This window comes from Mchenga conophoros, linkage group LG20 (genome assembly GCF_057382185.1).
Source record: "Mchenga conophoros isolate Kocher_MC1m ecotype Shallow Benthic linkage group LG20, M_conophoros_male_GT1.1, whole genome shotgun sequence".
Taxonomy (NCBI): domain Eukaryota; kingdom Metazoa; phylum Chordata; class Actinopteri; order Cichliformes; family Cichlidae; genus Mchenga; species Mchenga conophoros.
The window spans coordinates 1979522-1997480 of record NC_140545.1 but is presented as its reverse complement, the minus strand read 5'-3'; the positions used below and the strand labels follow the sequence as shown (position 1 = coordinate 1997480).

At 39.3% G+C, this 17959-nt stretch overlaps 1 protein-coding gene across 1 annotated transcript; it reads left to right on the top strand.

Moving 5' to 3' along the window:
* Nucleotides 1-41: 41 nt before the first annotated feature.
* copz1 (COPI coat complex subunit zeta 1) lies at nt 42-7836 on the top strand. Its single transcript, XM_085259964.1, has 9 exons — nt 42-197; nt 642-710; nt 1335-1416; nt 1507-1598; nt 6072-6127; nt 6220-6297; nt 6385-6436; nt 6519-6557; nt 7185-7836. Exons 1-9 carry the CDS (start codon nt 180-182, stop codon nt 7230-7232), a joined length of 534 nt encoding a protein of 177 aa, XP_085116090.1. The 5' UTR covers nt 42-179; the 3' UTR covers nt 7233-7836.
* The last annotated feature ends 10123 nt before the right edge of the window (nt 7837-17959 follow it).

The following is a 17959-nucleotide window of genomic DNA, read 5'->3' as shown; positions in this document are numbered from 1 at the left end:
AGTACTTCTTTATTAACCACATCGCTTTTGAGGCTGTTTGCTCTGCAGTGAACTGATCTTTGCCCTGCACGCACAACATACGGCACCGCGTCAGCCAATAGGAAAGAGACTCATTTACTGTACGTATTACGTAGCCTAATGCTGCTAGCCCGGTAGCTGGTTTGCTAACAGGAAAGAAGATGGATTCTCCCATACTGGTAATGTTAGCCCATTTATTCATTTCTGACGATGTAAAAGCCACCAGCGTTATCTCATTAGTACTTCACATAAGTATTTACTAGCAAAATGTTTCTCGCGGTTTTGTTTTGTAGAGTCAGGCGAATAATCCCAGTGCTAACTACAGTAAACGGGTTGGCCGTTTTAGCTAAGGAGCTAGCATCTTTAAAGTTAGCTCGTATATGCGTTTGTTGATGATGTGGAACTGTCATGTCTCCTTCACGATTTGGTGATTTAGAAGTCTTTTAAATAACATTTAGACTGATTTTGTGACGCCAGTCGACACCCAATTTATTCAATTTACTTGCATAGTTTTGATAGTTCATGTTTATTATTTAACATACGAGTTGCCACATTTTTAAAGAATTAAGGCGAATTCGTTCCTGGGTAGGATAAACAATGCCTAACGTGTGCTGTCTTCACAGGAACCGTCCTTATACACGGTCAAAGCTGTTCTCATTCTGGACAACGATGGAGACCGGCTTTACGCCAAGGTATGAATTTCAGACATCTGTGCCATCATGATACTTCATTATTATTAACGCCGGTGAAATGCCAAATAGTGATCTTCTGCGAAACAGTGAATACTGGACAAAAATCACTGCTGATATTTAAACGCATGTAAATTAATTATTGGCCTATAATCTGTCAAACTCTTGTGAATGGTGTCAAGTTATTTTGAGACTGCACTAATTTTAATTCTGATTAAATATTCTGAGTTTGTGCGGAGGGGCCCACAGGAACTCAAAGAAAAATCATGGAAACACTCTTGCTCTGAAGTTAATTTTAAATTGCCACCTAAAAAAAACCCCACCAAAAAAACAAAAACACTGCCTGATTCTGTAAATTCTCACATAGCTACATTAAACACAAAATTCAGTCCATAACAAATGCTGTATTTTTTTCCTGATTAAAAATTATGTGCTAAACAGCTCCCAGTTACTTTAGAAAAGTGTAAACCTTTAAAACATGTATGACTCACTATTGTCTCGTTTTCTCATTTTGGGTTGATTGTTTGCAAGAAAATGTCATCATCTAATAATAAAAATGAAAACTAGTGAAAAGGATGTAATTTTTAGACTAATATCTAAATGTGACTTAATTTCTAATTTCTGCAGTATTATGATGACACGTACCCGACAGTGAAGGAGCAGAAGGCATTTGAGAAGAACATATTCAACAAAACGCACAGAACAGACAGTAAGTCGTCTTTACACTGTTAAAAACAGTTACTTTGCCTCAATGCATACCTAATATCGAGCATGGTTGTTTTTTTTTATGCCTCTTTAGGTGAGATAGCACTACTTGAAGGCCTCACTGTTGTCTACAAGAGCAATATAGACCTTTTCTTTTACGTGATTGGAAGTTCACATGAAAATGAGGTAAGTTTAATGACCATAAAGTTTTGTAATGAATCCTTTTTAAGTAGGAGTTGAAACTTGCTTATGTTGTGCTGAGGAAAGTGACAGCACATGCCGAATATGGATCCTGCCTCATCATCCAGTCTGTGATAGCCTGAGTAATGGTGTGAATCACGGTACATGAGCAAGTTTTGACTATTATTGTTTTGCACTTGGAACCTTATAATTGCACTAAACCACATAAGAAGTTTTCACAAGTAAAGTCCATAAAATTCCAGGTGAGTCCAGTGGAAACGCTGCCCTTTCTCACACGTGGCAGACAACTGGAAATAAACAGAGTCATTTGGTTCCTCATTATTGAAACAGTTCTAAAACTACGCATGGAGAAAATGTTTTAGTTAACTTAAAAAAAAGGGGAGGGGGGCTTTTGAAAAACACAGAAACTAACTGAAAAAATTGTGTTTGCTTACAAAGCTAACTAAATTAAACTTAAAAAAGTCAGCTTTACTCTTAAGGGTAGTCACATTTTATTTGTTAACTTATTAGTGTGAATGCTTGAAAAGCATTCACAGTATTGTTCTTCTAATCTTTATTATTATTATTATTATTATTAGTGTGAATGCTTGAAAAGCATTCACAGTATTGTTGTTGTAATCTTTATTATTATTATTATATTTTATTCTGTATTCCGTACGTTTTTTGTAATCCTACTCCTTCAAAACCGTTCAACTTAGAAAAACCATTCCAACACCGTTAGATTCCTATTCTTTTGGACAACACTGCTTCCATTTTTCATATTTTTAACATTTATATTTTTAATTTTATTCAACTTTATTCAACAAAAATTTATAATGTATTTCAATGGGGAGACCCTTCAAATCCTCATTCAACTTACTCATTTTTAAACTCTTACTACTTCCACATACATTGACATAGAGCCACCATTCAAACTTTAAAACGAAGACAAGACATTCAACTATTCAACTTGCATTTATCTTTTCAATATCTATTATACTTTTTCTTCAGTTCCAGTTTAAGTTTCATGATGTTTTTTCACCCGTTTCAGAGTTTATAATGGGTGTGTATGGGACGGAATGTTGGGGCTAGAGTGAGGCAGCTCAACTGCTAGAGTGAGAGGAGCAAAAAAAATAATCTTAAAATCTTTTTTAAAACTGCTGCTGTGTCCGCAGCGTTTGCTCTACAGGTATGATTTTACCCTCAAAACGTAGCCATGGCTGTCCTCTTTCATCCAATGTGTTTACTATTGTACTAGGTGTTATGGTTCTTTCATAAATGTCACCAATGCACAGCCTCCTCCCTCCAACTCTTCCATAGACTCTAATGTTAAAATGGCTCAGAAGGTTCGTTTGAAAATCAGAAGAGCATGGTGTCTTTCCACTGTCACCACGTCCATATAATAAACTCCACAGACATGAAAACTGAGAATTTGGTAGACTAGACATTGCTGTCGCTCACAGTGAAAGAATTTTGTCAATACGACTTTTACTTTTCATTTGGGAACGATTTGTTTCGGCCTGACTTTTCTGTTCATTTTAAGCAGCAAAAGTGAGGTGCATGTCTGTGTCCGTGTGTATGGAGCCATTGGGTGCGGTCACTATAGCAACCAGGCTCACACCTGCCTGCTTAACGAGCTCTCTCTGCCACTCTGCCAAAATTCATCTTAAACACTTCTCTTTCAACTGCTGCTGTGTCCACAGTGTTAAAGCCATCATTTTACCCTCAAAACGTCGCCATCGTTGTTCTTTTTCCAACATCTTGTCTTTCAAAGCTCAGAGATGTAAACTTTTTAAACTGTGTGGGTCCAAGTGGAGGGATCACATTTTAGTCATTCAGTGATTCAAAGAATATGACCTTTTAATATTCTTTCAGATGTTTTCTGACTCTAAATGTTCTTTTCTCATTTCTTAGGTTTTTCTAATTTACAATTAAAACATTTTCAGCTTTTTTCCAACTTCTTCTTCTGTGTAACCTTCAGCTTTTAGCAGTTCAGCACTTTTGTTTTCAGGTTAAATTCGTTTTTTTTTTTTTTATCTCATTCAAAATTTTTTAACTTAAATTCAGTAATTATTTCATTTCAATGCATACATTCAGATTCAAGCATTCACACTGCAGTTTCTTCAGAAAATGCACTTTCTAGTTATTATTATATTTTATTCTGTATTCCGTACGTTTTTTGTAATCCTACTCCTTCAAAACCGTTCAACTTAGAAAAACCATTCCAACACCGTTAGATTCCTATTCTTTTGGACAACACTGCTTCCATTTTTCATATTTTTAACATTTATATTTTTAATTTTATTCAACTTTATTCAACAAAAATTTATAATGTATTTCAATGGGGAGACCCTTCAAATCCTCATTCAACTTACTCATTTTTAAACTCTTACTACTTCCACATACATTGACATAGAGCCACCATTCAAACTTTAAAACGAAGACAAGACATTCAACTATTCAACTTGCATTTATCTTTTCAATATCTATTATACTTTTTCTTCAGTTCCAGTTTAAGTTTCATGATGTTTTTTCACCCGTTTCAGAGTTTATAATGGGTGTGTATGGGACGGAATGTTGGGGCTAGAGTGAGGCAGCTCAACTGCTAGAGTGAGAGGAGCAAAAAAAATAATCTTAAAATCTTTTTTAAAACTGCTGCTGTGTCCGCAGCGTTTGCTCTACAGGTATGATTTTACCCTCAAAACGTAGCCATGGCTGTCCTCTTTCATCCAATGTGTTTACTATTGTACTAGGTGTTATGGTTCTTTCATAAATGTCACCAATGCACAGCCTCCTCCCTCCAACTCTTCCATAGACTCTAATGTTAAAATGGCTCAGAAGGTTCGTTTGAAAATCAGAAGAGCATGGTGTCTTTCCACTGTCACCACGTCCATATAATAAACTCCACAGACATGAAAACTGAGAATTTGGTAGACTAGACATTGCTGTCGCTCACAGTGAAAGAATTTTGTCAATACGACTTTTACTTTTCATTTGGGAACGATTTGTTTCGGCCTGACTTTTCTGTTCATTTTAAGCAGCAAAAGTGAGGTGCATGTCTGTGTGCGTGTGTATGGAGCCATTGGGTGCGGTCACTATAGCAACCAGGCTCACACCTGCCTGCTTAACGAGCTCTGCCTGCCACTGTACCAAGATTCATCTTAAACACTTCTCTTTCAACTGCTGCTGTGTCCACAGTGTTAAAGCCATCATTTTACCCTCAAAACGTCGCCATCGTTGTTCTTTTTCCAACATCTTGTCTTTCAAAGCTCAGAGATGTAAACTTTTTAAACTGTGTGGGTCCAAGTGGAGGGATCACATTTTAGTCATTCAGTGATTCAAAGAATATGACCTTTTAATATTCTTTCAGATGTTTTCTGACTCTAAATGTTCTTTTCTCATTTCTTAGGTTTTTCTAATTTACAATTAAAACATTTTCAGTTTTTTTCCAACTTCTTCTTCTGTGTAACCTTCAGCTTTTAGCAGTTCAGCACTTTTGTTTTCAGGTTAAATTCGGGGTTTTTTTTTTTATCTCATTCAAAATTTTTAACTTAAATTCAGTAATTATTTCATTTCAATGCATACATTCAGATTCAAGCATTCACACTGCAGTTTCTTCAGAAAATGCACTTTCTAGTTAATATTGTAATATTAATAAGTTAACAACTTGATAATATTACAATACAATAGTACTCTTTAAATCTTACCCAAAATAATAAATCTTACCCCTGAATTATTATTATTATTATTATTTAATCTTTTAATTGTATTTATTTTTTGTTATTAAACTGATAAACAAACCTGAAGATTTACAAACCAAAAGAACTACATTAAATAGATTTGAATCTATTTAAATTGAATTGAAAATAAAAATGAAATAAAAAATTAAAACTAATGAAAAATATAAAAGTTTAATAACTCTGACACAGACTTCAGTGGGTAACCTGGTGGGTAAAGATCGTCTGATGACGTGATATTTGCGTTCACTTGTGCGCGTCGCAGGGTAGAAAAGTTGAAGGCTACAGCACACGTGTGAGGCTGAGCCTTAATTTCCATCTTCATTCTGTAGTTCAGCTTTTGTTATATAGTAAATTATTGAATTTTAAGTTTTTCACTCCCTCCAACTTGGTGTCAGGATAACCCCCCCCCCCTCCTCATATGTAACTTTGTATTTGTCTTACCGAATAGAATTTTAAAGCAAATTGTAGAAGCGTATAATTTGCTATCATGATTTGGCTATAAGCTGCTTTTCAAATGTATTAGTAGTATTTTGTGTCCCTGTTTTTTCTCACACGATATATGCGACTCTAGCAAATATGTCCTAAGTAAACCAATATAAATAAAAGAAACTGTTGAACCTTTAGTAACGAATCAAGTGTTTTAGCCTCAATAAAAAGTGGCTTTTATTTGTACACTGTTGTAATTTAAGAACTGCTTATATAGTGCACCGATTCTGATGTGTTCTTTTGTTTTCAACAGCTCATGCTTATGGCTGTTCTAAATTGCCTTTTTGATTCGCTCAGTCAGATGTTGAGGTATGTTTTTGCAGCAGTTATTTACAAACATACAAACTTTTTTAAGGCACATTTTTTTTCACTAAAATTAACGTGTATATTTTTAACTGCAGAAAAAATGTTGAGAGGAGAGCTTTGTTGGAGAATATGGAGGGACTCTTCTTGGCTGTGGATGAAATTGTAGATGGCGGGTGAGTAAAACTAACCTGATAATTCTGATTCTTGTCAGTCATCTTTTAGAGTTTTACATCACTTTGTCTCCTGTGCATTTCCTGCAGGGTGATCTTAGAGAGCGACCCACAGCAGGTTGTGCATCGTGTGGCTCTTAGAGTAAGTTGCTCTCCTCTGAAACATTCAGCCAATTTTGACATCGGTTGTTTCTGCTGCTAAAGTAATGTAATTGTTCTTGTAGGGTGATGATGTGCCTTTGACAGAGCAGACAGTCACCCAGGTGAGAAAAACATTCGAACTCTGATCTTCTCTCTCCCATAAAGTTTTAAGGCTCCATTAGTTTATTGACTGTTAAAACTAATTTCTTCAAAACCTGCAAATGCAAGGTCATTGCACTCATTCTCATCCATGCTCGCATTTTGCATTGTGTCATATGCACGTCAGGGTACATGACTACTCATTTGTTCAGTGGTGAGGTGGTAGGTAGCCAGCGGTGGTTCCTGTCTTTTAGCTCTTACATGTGTGTGTGAGCTCTTCTTGATTAATGCTGTCATTTAAGAGGCCTGAGACTGGCTACTACCACCCCTCCTTTGGCCATGATTAATAGCTGTGCCCAGTCCCCATGCTTTATGGTTATGATTCGGCTTTCCCTCAGTGGATTAAGATGATTAATGAGCTCTTGCATATTTTCCTTCATTCATATCACTTGCTCATCATTTTTTTCTCTCAGGATTTCAACTTTATTTTAATTGTGCTTACTTTATCTTCCTTGGTCGTGCCACTTGTGTTTTTCTTTTACTTTTATTTGGTACTGTTTCTCCTAAGGGTAGCCGTTCTTTTCTGGGCCAGTAAAGTCGGACTTTAGTCAATGTGATCTCTTTGGTCAAGCTTGTGTTTTTTTCCACAGGTACTTCAGTCTGCCAAAGAACAGATCAAGTGGTCCCTTCTGCGATAAGAGTCATGGCTGCACCAGAATACCATCAAGCCACTATACAGCCAAGATTTCACAGCACTGATCTACATATTCCTTTTCCTCTGATTTCCACTCCTTCAGTTAACGCTGTGACAGTACTGACCGCTGGTTCAGTCACACTCCCAGGACTACTTGACAAAGTTTCATTTTCTGTTTTTTTTCTTGCACAGGCGTGCATTGTTTAACATGCTCAATGTGGGGATAAGATGTGCTGTACATTCCAGTAATGGTTGTCCTGTTTTTATTTCTGTTATGGTTTTTCTTTTCTTTTGTCTTCATCAAAGAAGCTGGTTGTTTATAAAAACAGTATACAGATGTAAGATGTTAATAAACACCATCATAGCTTGTGACAACATTCCACGTGTCTCCTTACAATAACAGTTGTGTCATTCAGGACTGCATCCTTCCACCTCCTCCACATTACTGTAAAACAATCCAGTCAGTTTCTGTCCCTTTCATTTACGTGGGTGTTGTGATTAAAGTATTATTGTAGTCATTAAGTTCTGTATGAGATCTTCCATCAGCAGATACAGTTAATAAATATCTGACACTGGCATGGGAAAAGCCATGATGTGTCCAAACACTACCTGTTTGTATGGTGTGGCTTTAATATTAGTTAGTACTCTGTTGCACATAGACTAAGAGTCGCGAACTGTTTGTTAACATTCATAATTCTGTTTAGCTTGCTTTTAACAGCTTCTGCATTTCAGAGTTGAACATTTTAAGTGTTCTTTGTTCTTCAACGCCTAAATACATAACAGAAGCTCAAGGGCTCCATCTCCTGGCGTTGGCAACAAAGTGCAAAAATACTGTGAACGGGAGGAGACTCATCCATGCAGGTCTGTTGTGGAACTTGCATAGTACTCGGTACTGTGACATGAGAAGTTTTATGGAGAAACCCCTGATTCATTTCTTTACTACTGAGAGCTGCTATGTGCACCGTGAATTGTGTGCTCCCATGTATGTACCCCCCCACCACCTTCATATGCTGAGCTTGTGCTCATTTGAATGCAAATGAAGGAAACCCCCCAGAGAGGAATGGGTACGAGTATAGGCACTAGATCATATTGGTACCTGATGCATATTACAAGAAAATGATATATCTGCATTCTTCCAGCGAGGTATTCCCATATGTTCCAATTCTGATCTTTTCAAAGTACTCTTTGTGAGCAGAGATTTGTGTTGGCTGTGCTGAAAACCATGTGCTTATATCCATGTCTAATCCAAACCACGTTTGGTAGCAGGCCTTATTAGAGTCTCTTCTCTCCTCGTACTTTAGATTACATAAATTATCCTGAAGCCCTTTGCATGCTGTGACAGGTCTCAGGTCATCGAGCTACTGTTTGTAGGCTTTTTCACAAGCTGTCATATGTCAGAAGTTTGCCAATGTTTCTGTTCTGGATATCTAAGTAATTTTGCTCAGACATCAAAGTAAGAAACTGACAGAGCAAATGCTCTTGATGTAGAGGTGTCTGTGGCCTGGAGGAGTTTGCTGAAAGGATCACACACATTTGTGGTAATGTTGGAATCCAGAAGGTAAATTAGCGTTCCACCTTTGATTTGCCCCATGGAAAATTTTATACCTCCTCCTGTGGAAAAAAAAATCTCGTGAGAAAATAACCCGAGAGTGTGAGAAGCAATTGTGATATTTGGATTAATTCAATGTTAGAAATAAAATATTTATGTTTCCTTAGCTCAAAAAAACGAAAGGAAAAAACACCTGAAACATATCAAAAATACTGTGTATTAGGCTTCGTGACAGCGGTTGTTAAAAAAACAACAGTGTGCGTGTGTTTTTGCCTGGATGCATGCATGTGTGTTGTCTTTACTAAACAGAGTAGTGCAGTCAATGAAAACGGTTATTGGGTGTGAGCTGTGGTCCCAGTGTCTTGACTTTGCCCCAGTTTGTTTCAGTCCTTGAATCTGTGGCTCTTTATAGCTGCACAGATCGACTGAATGGAGACCATGATGATGCTACTTGTGATTATTAAGCGTTTTACTGGATAAAAAGCAGTAAGAAAAGGAAAGGTAATCATTATAAATGGACTCCATTATTGCACCAGTTTACTGTTATCGCAGCGGTTTGGTGGTATAATGAGGACAGCTGATGTCTCTGTGTGTGGTTTCACTGAAGGAGGAGGAGGGGGTGGGGAGATGAAGGTTAAAGAGGATGAGGTTAGCTGAAGTAGACAGCAGTAAATGTAATTAGATGAAATCCCAGTGAGGGCACAATGCGGAAAAGAGAGGGTTAAACCAGATCCCCACCCAAGGTGCCCGTCCAGACCCTCACTCTTCATCTAGATAGCCCTGCAGCACCATCGGCAGCTCAGTGACGCGATTTCATCCACTAATTACAGTTGCACCATCATAAAAACCAGCAAGGTAATTTATATTAATTATATAGGAATGAGTATAACAGTTTGAAACGCCATGGCTTGACATGCTGTACATAACATGCAGTAAAATTGTCAGAGACGTGTGGGCTCAGAGCCTTGTAATTGATCAATGCATACAGTGAAAGAGTCGCTCAGCGTGTGTGTGTGTGTGAGTGACTTTCTGAATTAGAGTCTATAAATTATCATCATCTGTAAGCTTACAGACTCTTTATGTCATAGTCAATAGGCCCAAGCACCCATCCAATGGCTTGTCCTGCTAACCAGAAACAACACAGGGGAAAACAATGACAGCATGTTGGATGCAGTACAGTAAATGTATTAAAGGAAGTGCCATTATACTGTCTGAGCGGAGCAAAGGGCAAGACCAAATGATGTTGGATGACCCACTGTATTAAAATTAACAAGGCCATTTTACCTCTACTGCTTTCACATTTCCACCCAGTATATAAAATTACTAACATAATGATGCTGCTTTAGTGTTTTGAAATAAAATAATATGAAAGGAAATCACTCCCTCGCTGGCTCATTTTTCACATGCCTTCATTTCCAGTGTTTAAAATAATAACAAGAGACCATCAAAAATCTATAGCATCGCTGCAAAGGCAGCATTTAGAAATAGGTCATCGAAGGCTGCTCGAAGCACGTGCGGCTGCATGTGTGAATGCGTGCATGCAGAGAAGAGGAGGTATGGGCCCGGGCCTGCTCCCTTTGCCTCAGCAGCATTGTGGCAGCCTGGTGTGGTTTATGACCGCAGTTGCCCTCTCCGGGTCTGTTTATGGATTCCCATAGAACAGAGAATCATAGCCACTTCAAGGAAAGCCAGCCAAAAACAACACCTCCACCATTGCACTCTTGCCTGCTTTAGCCATAAGTCAGCCCACTATTTGTGTTTCCCAAGGAAAAAAAAAAGTTTTCATAGTAATGACATAAGATGACGGTAAATTCTGATGCTAATGTTTAATTTTTTTTTTGTTGATGTAAAATAAAACTGTCACCACAAATGTGTCTGCTTTATTGGATGCTGTTACAACTGGGTGAAAAAATTGTGAGGTTTGTTAAGGGAAAGCTTTTTTTTCTTGGGGATGGGATGGCATTGCCTTTGCAGGACCGGTTACTTTATGATACCTGTAAGATTTATTACATGAAAATGTTCAACTTTGACAGGATAATGAAAGTGCACCACCAAGGGCATTGTTAATCGAGGAAATATTCCACCTGATGTGTTTTCCCTCTGTTGTTTTTCCCACAGTTCTCTTGTGCCAGAGCAGTGCATTACTCTTCTACTGAAAGCATGCTTCAGAAGAGTGATGGTGAAAATCCTCCGAAAATGCTGCCAGTGGCTGGATGCAGCAGGATTGCTGCGTCCAGCCAGCAATCGCATTGTGTTTCTTTGTTGCTGCACAACAAAAACTCAAAATCCTCAAGCACGGCTGTTCAAGTTTGTTGAGCGGCTGGGTCAACTCCGCCATCCTGTAAAGGTGCACAGCTGGCTCACATCTGGTAAGAGGATGTGCTCAACTGCCTCCTCCAGACCCTTGCAGGCAGGGTGCACTCTGGAGGACATGCTTCTGGTGATGCTGTGTCACACCAGTCAGAGGTTACTGGGTTACTGCGGCTATCAAACAGTCAGCACTACATTTTGGTCCAAAAATGATGCAAAATTGTGCTAAAGAAGGAACATCAGTCATTTTCACTTGTCAACATCGGACTCCGGCATGCTGGCCGTAACGGTTTATGAGCGTTTCTGCTGGTGTTATTCAGCTCCCACCGCATCCGTCAAAGACTAAACATGGCTTACAGTTCATGTTTAGTCTTGTTTTGCATGGAAAAAAGAGGATCCTCTGGATAATCCACTCTCTTGTACTACAGTGTAAGTGTGTGAGTGTGCAGGAGCTCAAGAATGTAAAGAAAAAGCATTTTCTGTGGCATACCTCTAAACCCCCAGCTTGTTCCCTCCTCCCTCTGTCATCTACCCTTTCTCCCCTCCCTTCCCCGTGGATTCCCCAACCACACCACAACACCGTTAACAGAGCGGCCCTGACAGATTTACTGCCATCGTCTTTCCATTGGCCGCCAGCGTGACAGCTGAGATTTAATGCTGCCTTCTTATTGGCCAAGACCTGACAGGTTAATTTATAGGTGCACTGTGATTTGATGCCTCCTGCCTTTGAAGTGAGTTACAGCTCTGTCGCTTATAGGACACAGAAACGGTGTCAGGTTGCAATCGTAAAATCTTATCCCTGAAGGGAGGTGGCACTGGAGTATAATAGTCCTTACATCATAAGAGCAGAGGAGACTTTCTTGTGAGCACAGAAGGAAGAACAGAGAAATGTGTGGTATGGTTAAAAAAAAGACCACTAAATTTCTATTGAAAATGATTTACATAGATCACAAAGCAATATACTTAAAGGGATAGTTCACTCCAAAATGAAACTACATATTTTACCTTTGCCGTGTACTGTTTTGTTGTGAGTCGGCCTGGTTCTGGGTGTAGATTTCTCTGCTTTCTCTGGAATATGAATGCGTGAACTAAATACCTCTGTGTTCAAATTCCAATAAAATACATTTGAAAGAAAAAACCCAGCAGCGGTGATCCAAGAGTCCTGGCAGGGAATAGAAAGAGACAGCATATTTCTCCCATAATGGCGTCTCTTCATTGTTAAATCAGAATCAAATTTACAATCCTTCTCCTCATAAACAAGGTCTTGAATAATCAGGCCCCATCTTATCTTAAGACCTCATAATACCACATCAACCCCAGTAGAGCATTTCACCCTCAGACTCCTGGCTTACTTGTGGTTCCTGGATATTTAAAAGCAGAATGGGAGGGTTGTCTGTTTGTTTGGGTTTTCTCTGTATTATTGTAGCATCTTTACCCTACAACATAATGCACATTGAGGCCCCTTTTATTATGATTTATATTTTATTAGTATAATTAAATTGAATTGAATGTAATGGAACTGAATTCCACTGCGTCTCTTTCTGTGCTTAGGCTGCTGCCCTCATGAACTGGCCAAAGATAAGCGCAACAAAAGAGATGGATGAACTGTGTCTCTTTCTAGAAATATAGATCTAGTTAGTCAAAAAAAACAAAACATCTTGCTGTGAGCATTTACTTTTCTACCAAAATACACCCATCAACCGCATGACTCTGCTGACAGAAGGGTGCGTCGACTCGTAGTTAGAGGCTGTGACACCATGACAGGATGTAAACATTGATGGGTGTCCCCCTCAGCTTAGCTGTAATGTTAGAAAGCTGCATGCTACTTTGCGAGTTGCTACTATTTGGGTTTCTTTTGAGTAACTGGATCAGGATTTCTATTTAGACATAGTGCTTTGAGCAAGGCGAGTGCCCTCTGGTTGTGTTATATTAAAAACAAAGGCAGCCATCTCTATAACTGGTATGTCCCAAACTGGGCTGCTAACAGGTAAAGTGTTCGTTTAATCTTCCTGCCTCTGATTTGATGTTTTCCTACCTGAATATGCATAAAAAAACAAATATGGAATAAATAAACTTATTTCTCACCTCATTTGTTTAAGCTGTTTTCTTTCTACTCTCATTAGACATCTCTCACATCCAATAATGAGCAGATTTTCAGGTGACTCAGGGGTCAGAAGATCATAACTGATGGAATAAATCACTATATCGCTAAGCTGATCACCAGCAGCAAACTGCCAAAGTCACTTTGGAGTCTGACTACTATATCTGCTCGCTGCAGCCCCAGTGTTCGTGCAACACCGTCATCTATCTGCAGCCTATCTCTTCATCAGCCTGACAGTCAATCCTGACAAGATCAAGAAGACTGAGAATGTGGCCCTGTAACAGCCTTGACCCACGGAAATCTCTTAAGGGTAAATAGCATGACTGCCCCTGCTCCGTCTATCAACCTCTAGTGAATTCATGCACCGTTTCCCTTGGAAATCAAATCCCTCTCTTTACTCTCTCACTTCACACTTGAGGATGTCTGCTCAAGTGGAAAATTGTTGGAAAATAAAGAGACTGAGGAAAGCCCTGGTTTTGCCTTGTCAAGTGGGATTGCATAATTTCATAAAAGACCTTCTGTTGAACTCGATAACTTGGGGTTACACAGCATGCCCTCTGACATTGTGCCATGTCAGTGAAAGAAAACAGGCTTTACATCTTTAAAGAGACATGATCCCTCTGAACTCAGAGGAGTGATGGATTGTTTGAGTGTGTGTTGGAAGGGGTTGAGACAAATATACCTGTATAGAGTTAACAACAAGGTCTTTTCTGTAGGATCATGTTATTTGTGTCTGTTCTGTAATATATACATATGTAAAAGGCTTCTTTTATCAAGTCTACAGTTTGGAGTTCATGGAAACGGTTCGGTTGAAGCTTAACATCTTGATAACCTCACACTACAGAATCTCCCATGTGTTTCTGGTCTTTGGAACATAAAGTTAATGGCTTATCAGTATCTTTTCTCAGGGCAGTGATTGCCAAGGATCTCTGAAACTGAAATATGTTTTTACAGCAAAGAAAACAGTGATCTTGAGTGAAAGAGACAACATAGTCTGAGGCTATACCAAAGCACAGCAGTGGATTGAGTTGCCAGTGTTCACGATGTCAAAAGATCACCAGAATTGTCATTAGTCATTGTGAGGGAGACATGGACATTTGTACCAATTTTCATGGCAATCTATCAAAGCAGTTGTTTAGACCTTTCAATCAAATCTGTAAACGTCTCGAGCAAGTTTTAGAAAAGAATTCCAGGTGATAACTGTAGTGGTGTTAGAAAGAGCATATTTTCAGATACTTTCAGATTCATTTTTATTTATCTTTCTGATTGTTGTTAATGCAATTGGCCATTTTACATTGTTTCATTTCATGTCATGACCTATAATGCTGCCACGTCTGCTCCTCGGCAGAGCTAAACCATTTTAACTGCTTAGAGAGGAATAAGAGAAGGATGCTGTTATTACTCTGGGAAGGATGACATGATAGACAAAGCTAGTAGTGTTTTTCTCTACGGTCAACAATGACTAGCAACCAAAAGCTTTCACATAATGTAATAGTTACATACCACAGACTCACTGGTGTGAGAAGATTGAAGGCCTCTTGTGTTAGGCAGGCCACCTGCTGGACCTGCTGCAAGGAGTGAAGGAGAGATGGTAAATCATGAAATCTGAGGTTTTTTGCCTTTGGAGAAACGAGGCAGGCATTTGGCAAAAAAAAGGGGAAAAAGGGGGAAAACCCAACTGTAAAAAGACTGAAAGGCATTTCTTCATTTCTTGGCATTGAGCAGCATACAGGGCGCCCTATATGCTGCTCAATGTATGAGATCATGTATAAGTTGCTATGAGTCACGTTTCGCCCCAGTTCAATACATCTTCATTGTTGTTGAAATATCAAGTTATTAGTCATGCTATTAGCCAATGCTAGCAAGCTTCTTTAGCAAGATGCATCCATAAAATCTATATAATGCAACGACACTCATATTTGCTAATAAAACACTACAGTTTCCCTCAGCAAACCGTAAACACAAACTTTTTAAGCAGTCTACGCTCCACACCAGCCGCACTCATTTTCAGATAAACGATATTAAAGGAAAAGGGTTGTTTTCCTTTAGACTTCCACACGACTGGAAGTCTTTTTGCAAACAAAGATATCCTGACAGAACAACATTTGACTTTTTCTTTGAAAGCACTGTAGCAGATGACCAACATCAGCAGCACATACTGTAGGATATTTGAATTGATATAATTCATTTATTCCTGTTATATTCTTGTTGAAACCAGCGGACGCTTTGCTCTCTTCATCTTTCATTTGATGTGTCCTGGCAGTACTGGACGAGCCTGCCAATTAGGAACTCAGACAAAGTTGTGACTTAACCCTTTTTTGTCAGAGTGGACATTTTTGACTTGACAGGCACAAGTTTTGATTAGAAGCCTTAAAAACACGTTTCATGTGTCCCAGTAAGACACCAGGACCACCAAGACGAGGCTGGTAAATGAAACTCATATAACTGCCAGGCAGTCGAACTGTTTTCATTAACCCCACATCCAGTTTCTCTTATTTAATTAATTGCATATTGCAATGAGGGAATTTAGAAAATTCAGCTCTCAACTTCTGACCGTTCCCGGGGTTCATTTTCACGTATGAATATTCATGATTCGGATCTATCATCGCACACATGGGCTGAATACAAACTTTTCCCTCGTTACCCGTCAGACGGGTGAAAGCTTTCGCTCCTCTTCTCCTCTGTGTTGTATTTTGAGTACTGGGAATGATGTGCCGAGGCTAATTAATCTTGTTGAGTTGCACTAATTAAAAAAGAGTTGGCAGCCATCTAAATATGGGACAATATGAAGCATGACATGACTGAACGTTCCCATTAGAGAGATCGTTTTGAGGTGGGCAGACAACCCCTTTTTAACTTTCACAAGTTACTAGACTTTGTTAACGGTGAGAGTCGTGCACTGGCACCCTATGGACGCCGCTACACCAACTTTGCGTACGTTTTGGAAGCCATTTTGTCCATGGATTGGCATAAGATGGCTGCCTTTGACTAAAAATGTTCGTTTAATTCAGCAATTCTTTATTTCTGCCCCCGCTGAAGTTATCATTTTGGTGCAGGATGCCTTTTGGTTATAACATAAACCAAGAATCGGCTGCATAAATAATTTATTCTTGAATAATAGCTCCTGGTATTAGAGAATATTACAATATTTGGTAATCATTAATAAGTAATGCATTCACACTTTCTTTGCTCGTTGTTTGACAAGAACTTTAGATTAATGTCAGACTCTTTCATGTAATATCAAATAATAACTGAGCGAGTGTGATAAGTCAAATTGATGTTTTTACTCTCAAATGCATGAGAAAGGCAGGGTGCACCAACAGAGTCATGAATTATTGTAATTTAAAGGTCTTTTTTAGCCGTTCTTTACATTTCTGCCGTGGCCCCGTGCTTCTGCGTGAACGTTTTAGGACGTGTTCACTGAGGTGTCACAGAAAATGGGAGTAACCTGGGCAAAGGGATTGAAATTTTAATGATGAGCAGCAGCACCGCACGCTGACAGTCATGGTACGCCTCAGACAGCTTAAATATCAGTGCTAATTAACGCAGAGAGGTGGGCTGTCACACGCATGATGGATGTTCGTAGGGGGCAGATCGTTGCTTTCAACCAACCAGCGATTCCTTTATTAATCAAAGCCTGAGATGAAAAGGCTCTCCCACACCTCGGGGAGAAGGAGATAGCAGGAGCTATTGTTAGGAGGGTTTGAGTCATTTGCAGCAAGCCTGTGATGTGTTTGATCAGAGGGCAACCAAACATTTGTAGGAGACAGTGGCTTTCTGCTGCTGAGCACTTGTTTTCCTAAACCTCTGAACCACCTACGTGATGACACGAGCCCCGGCATACACAGTTAGCTGAGATTTACCGGTTGTTTGGGAGATTTCAGTTTGTCAAGCCTATGTTTTTTTCTGCATCCCTCTGAGGGGAGAGGTGAGCATGTAGAGAACTGGCCATCAGTCTTAAGGAGAGCTCTCCTCCCTGATAGAGTGAGCCAGACTGAGGACGAGGCAGCACTCCCACACTTTACCTCTGGACTGACTCCATGATCAGTCTGTCGTGCAGAGATGATTTCAAACCTAGATGATTTCAGCACTTTGTGCATGAAGATGGAGTGTTATCTCCCCCTCTCTGATCTCCTCCCCATCTACCTCACTTAAGGAGGTCCATTGTTAAGTGCCGGGGGCCTGTGGGTGCTGTAAATCAGTCTGCAGAGGGAGGGGATGTCTCCCATGGGGGAAAGCGCACACTCCCAGCAGCCTTCAGGCTGATCTCATCCTGCCTATCCTAATGCTGTGTAATTAAAGAACTGGTCAATAGCAAAGAAGGTGCTAAAGGGTATGATCTGCACTTCCTATGGTACAACTGATGTAGCAATACCCATGCAGCTCGAATTACAGGGCAGCAGGATGGAAGAAATTCTTCCCCACGCCTCTGTGGCTTTAGCCACAGAGGCGTTTACGTCCATTTGATTGGGTCCTTTGGAAGAAATCTGTTAAACAAATCATCTGTATGAACGACTGTTGTATATTTCACATTTCTTCACTGCAAACTGCAGGTTTTGAAATTTGATTTGCCAACTCTGCTCTGACCAAAAGTGTATTTATGGGAAATTTTACCTTATTTTTACAAGAAGCAGAATTTCCAAGCAGATGATTTACAGAGTTTAACCCCAGATAAGGTTTATGCCACAGCTGCCCTAAACTGAATCAACAATATCGGTAATTACCGAAATCATTAAAAGAAAAACATTTCTGTGATGGTTAATCCACCGGT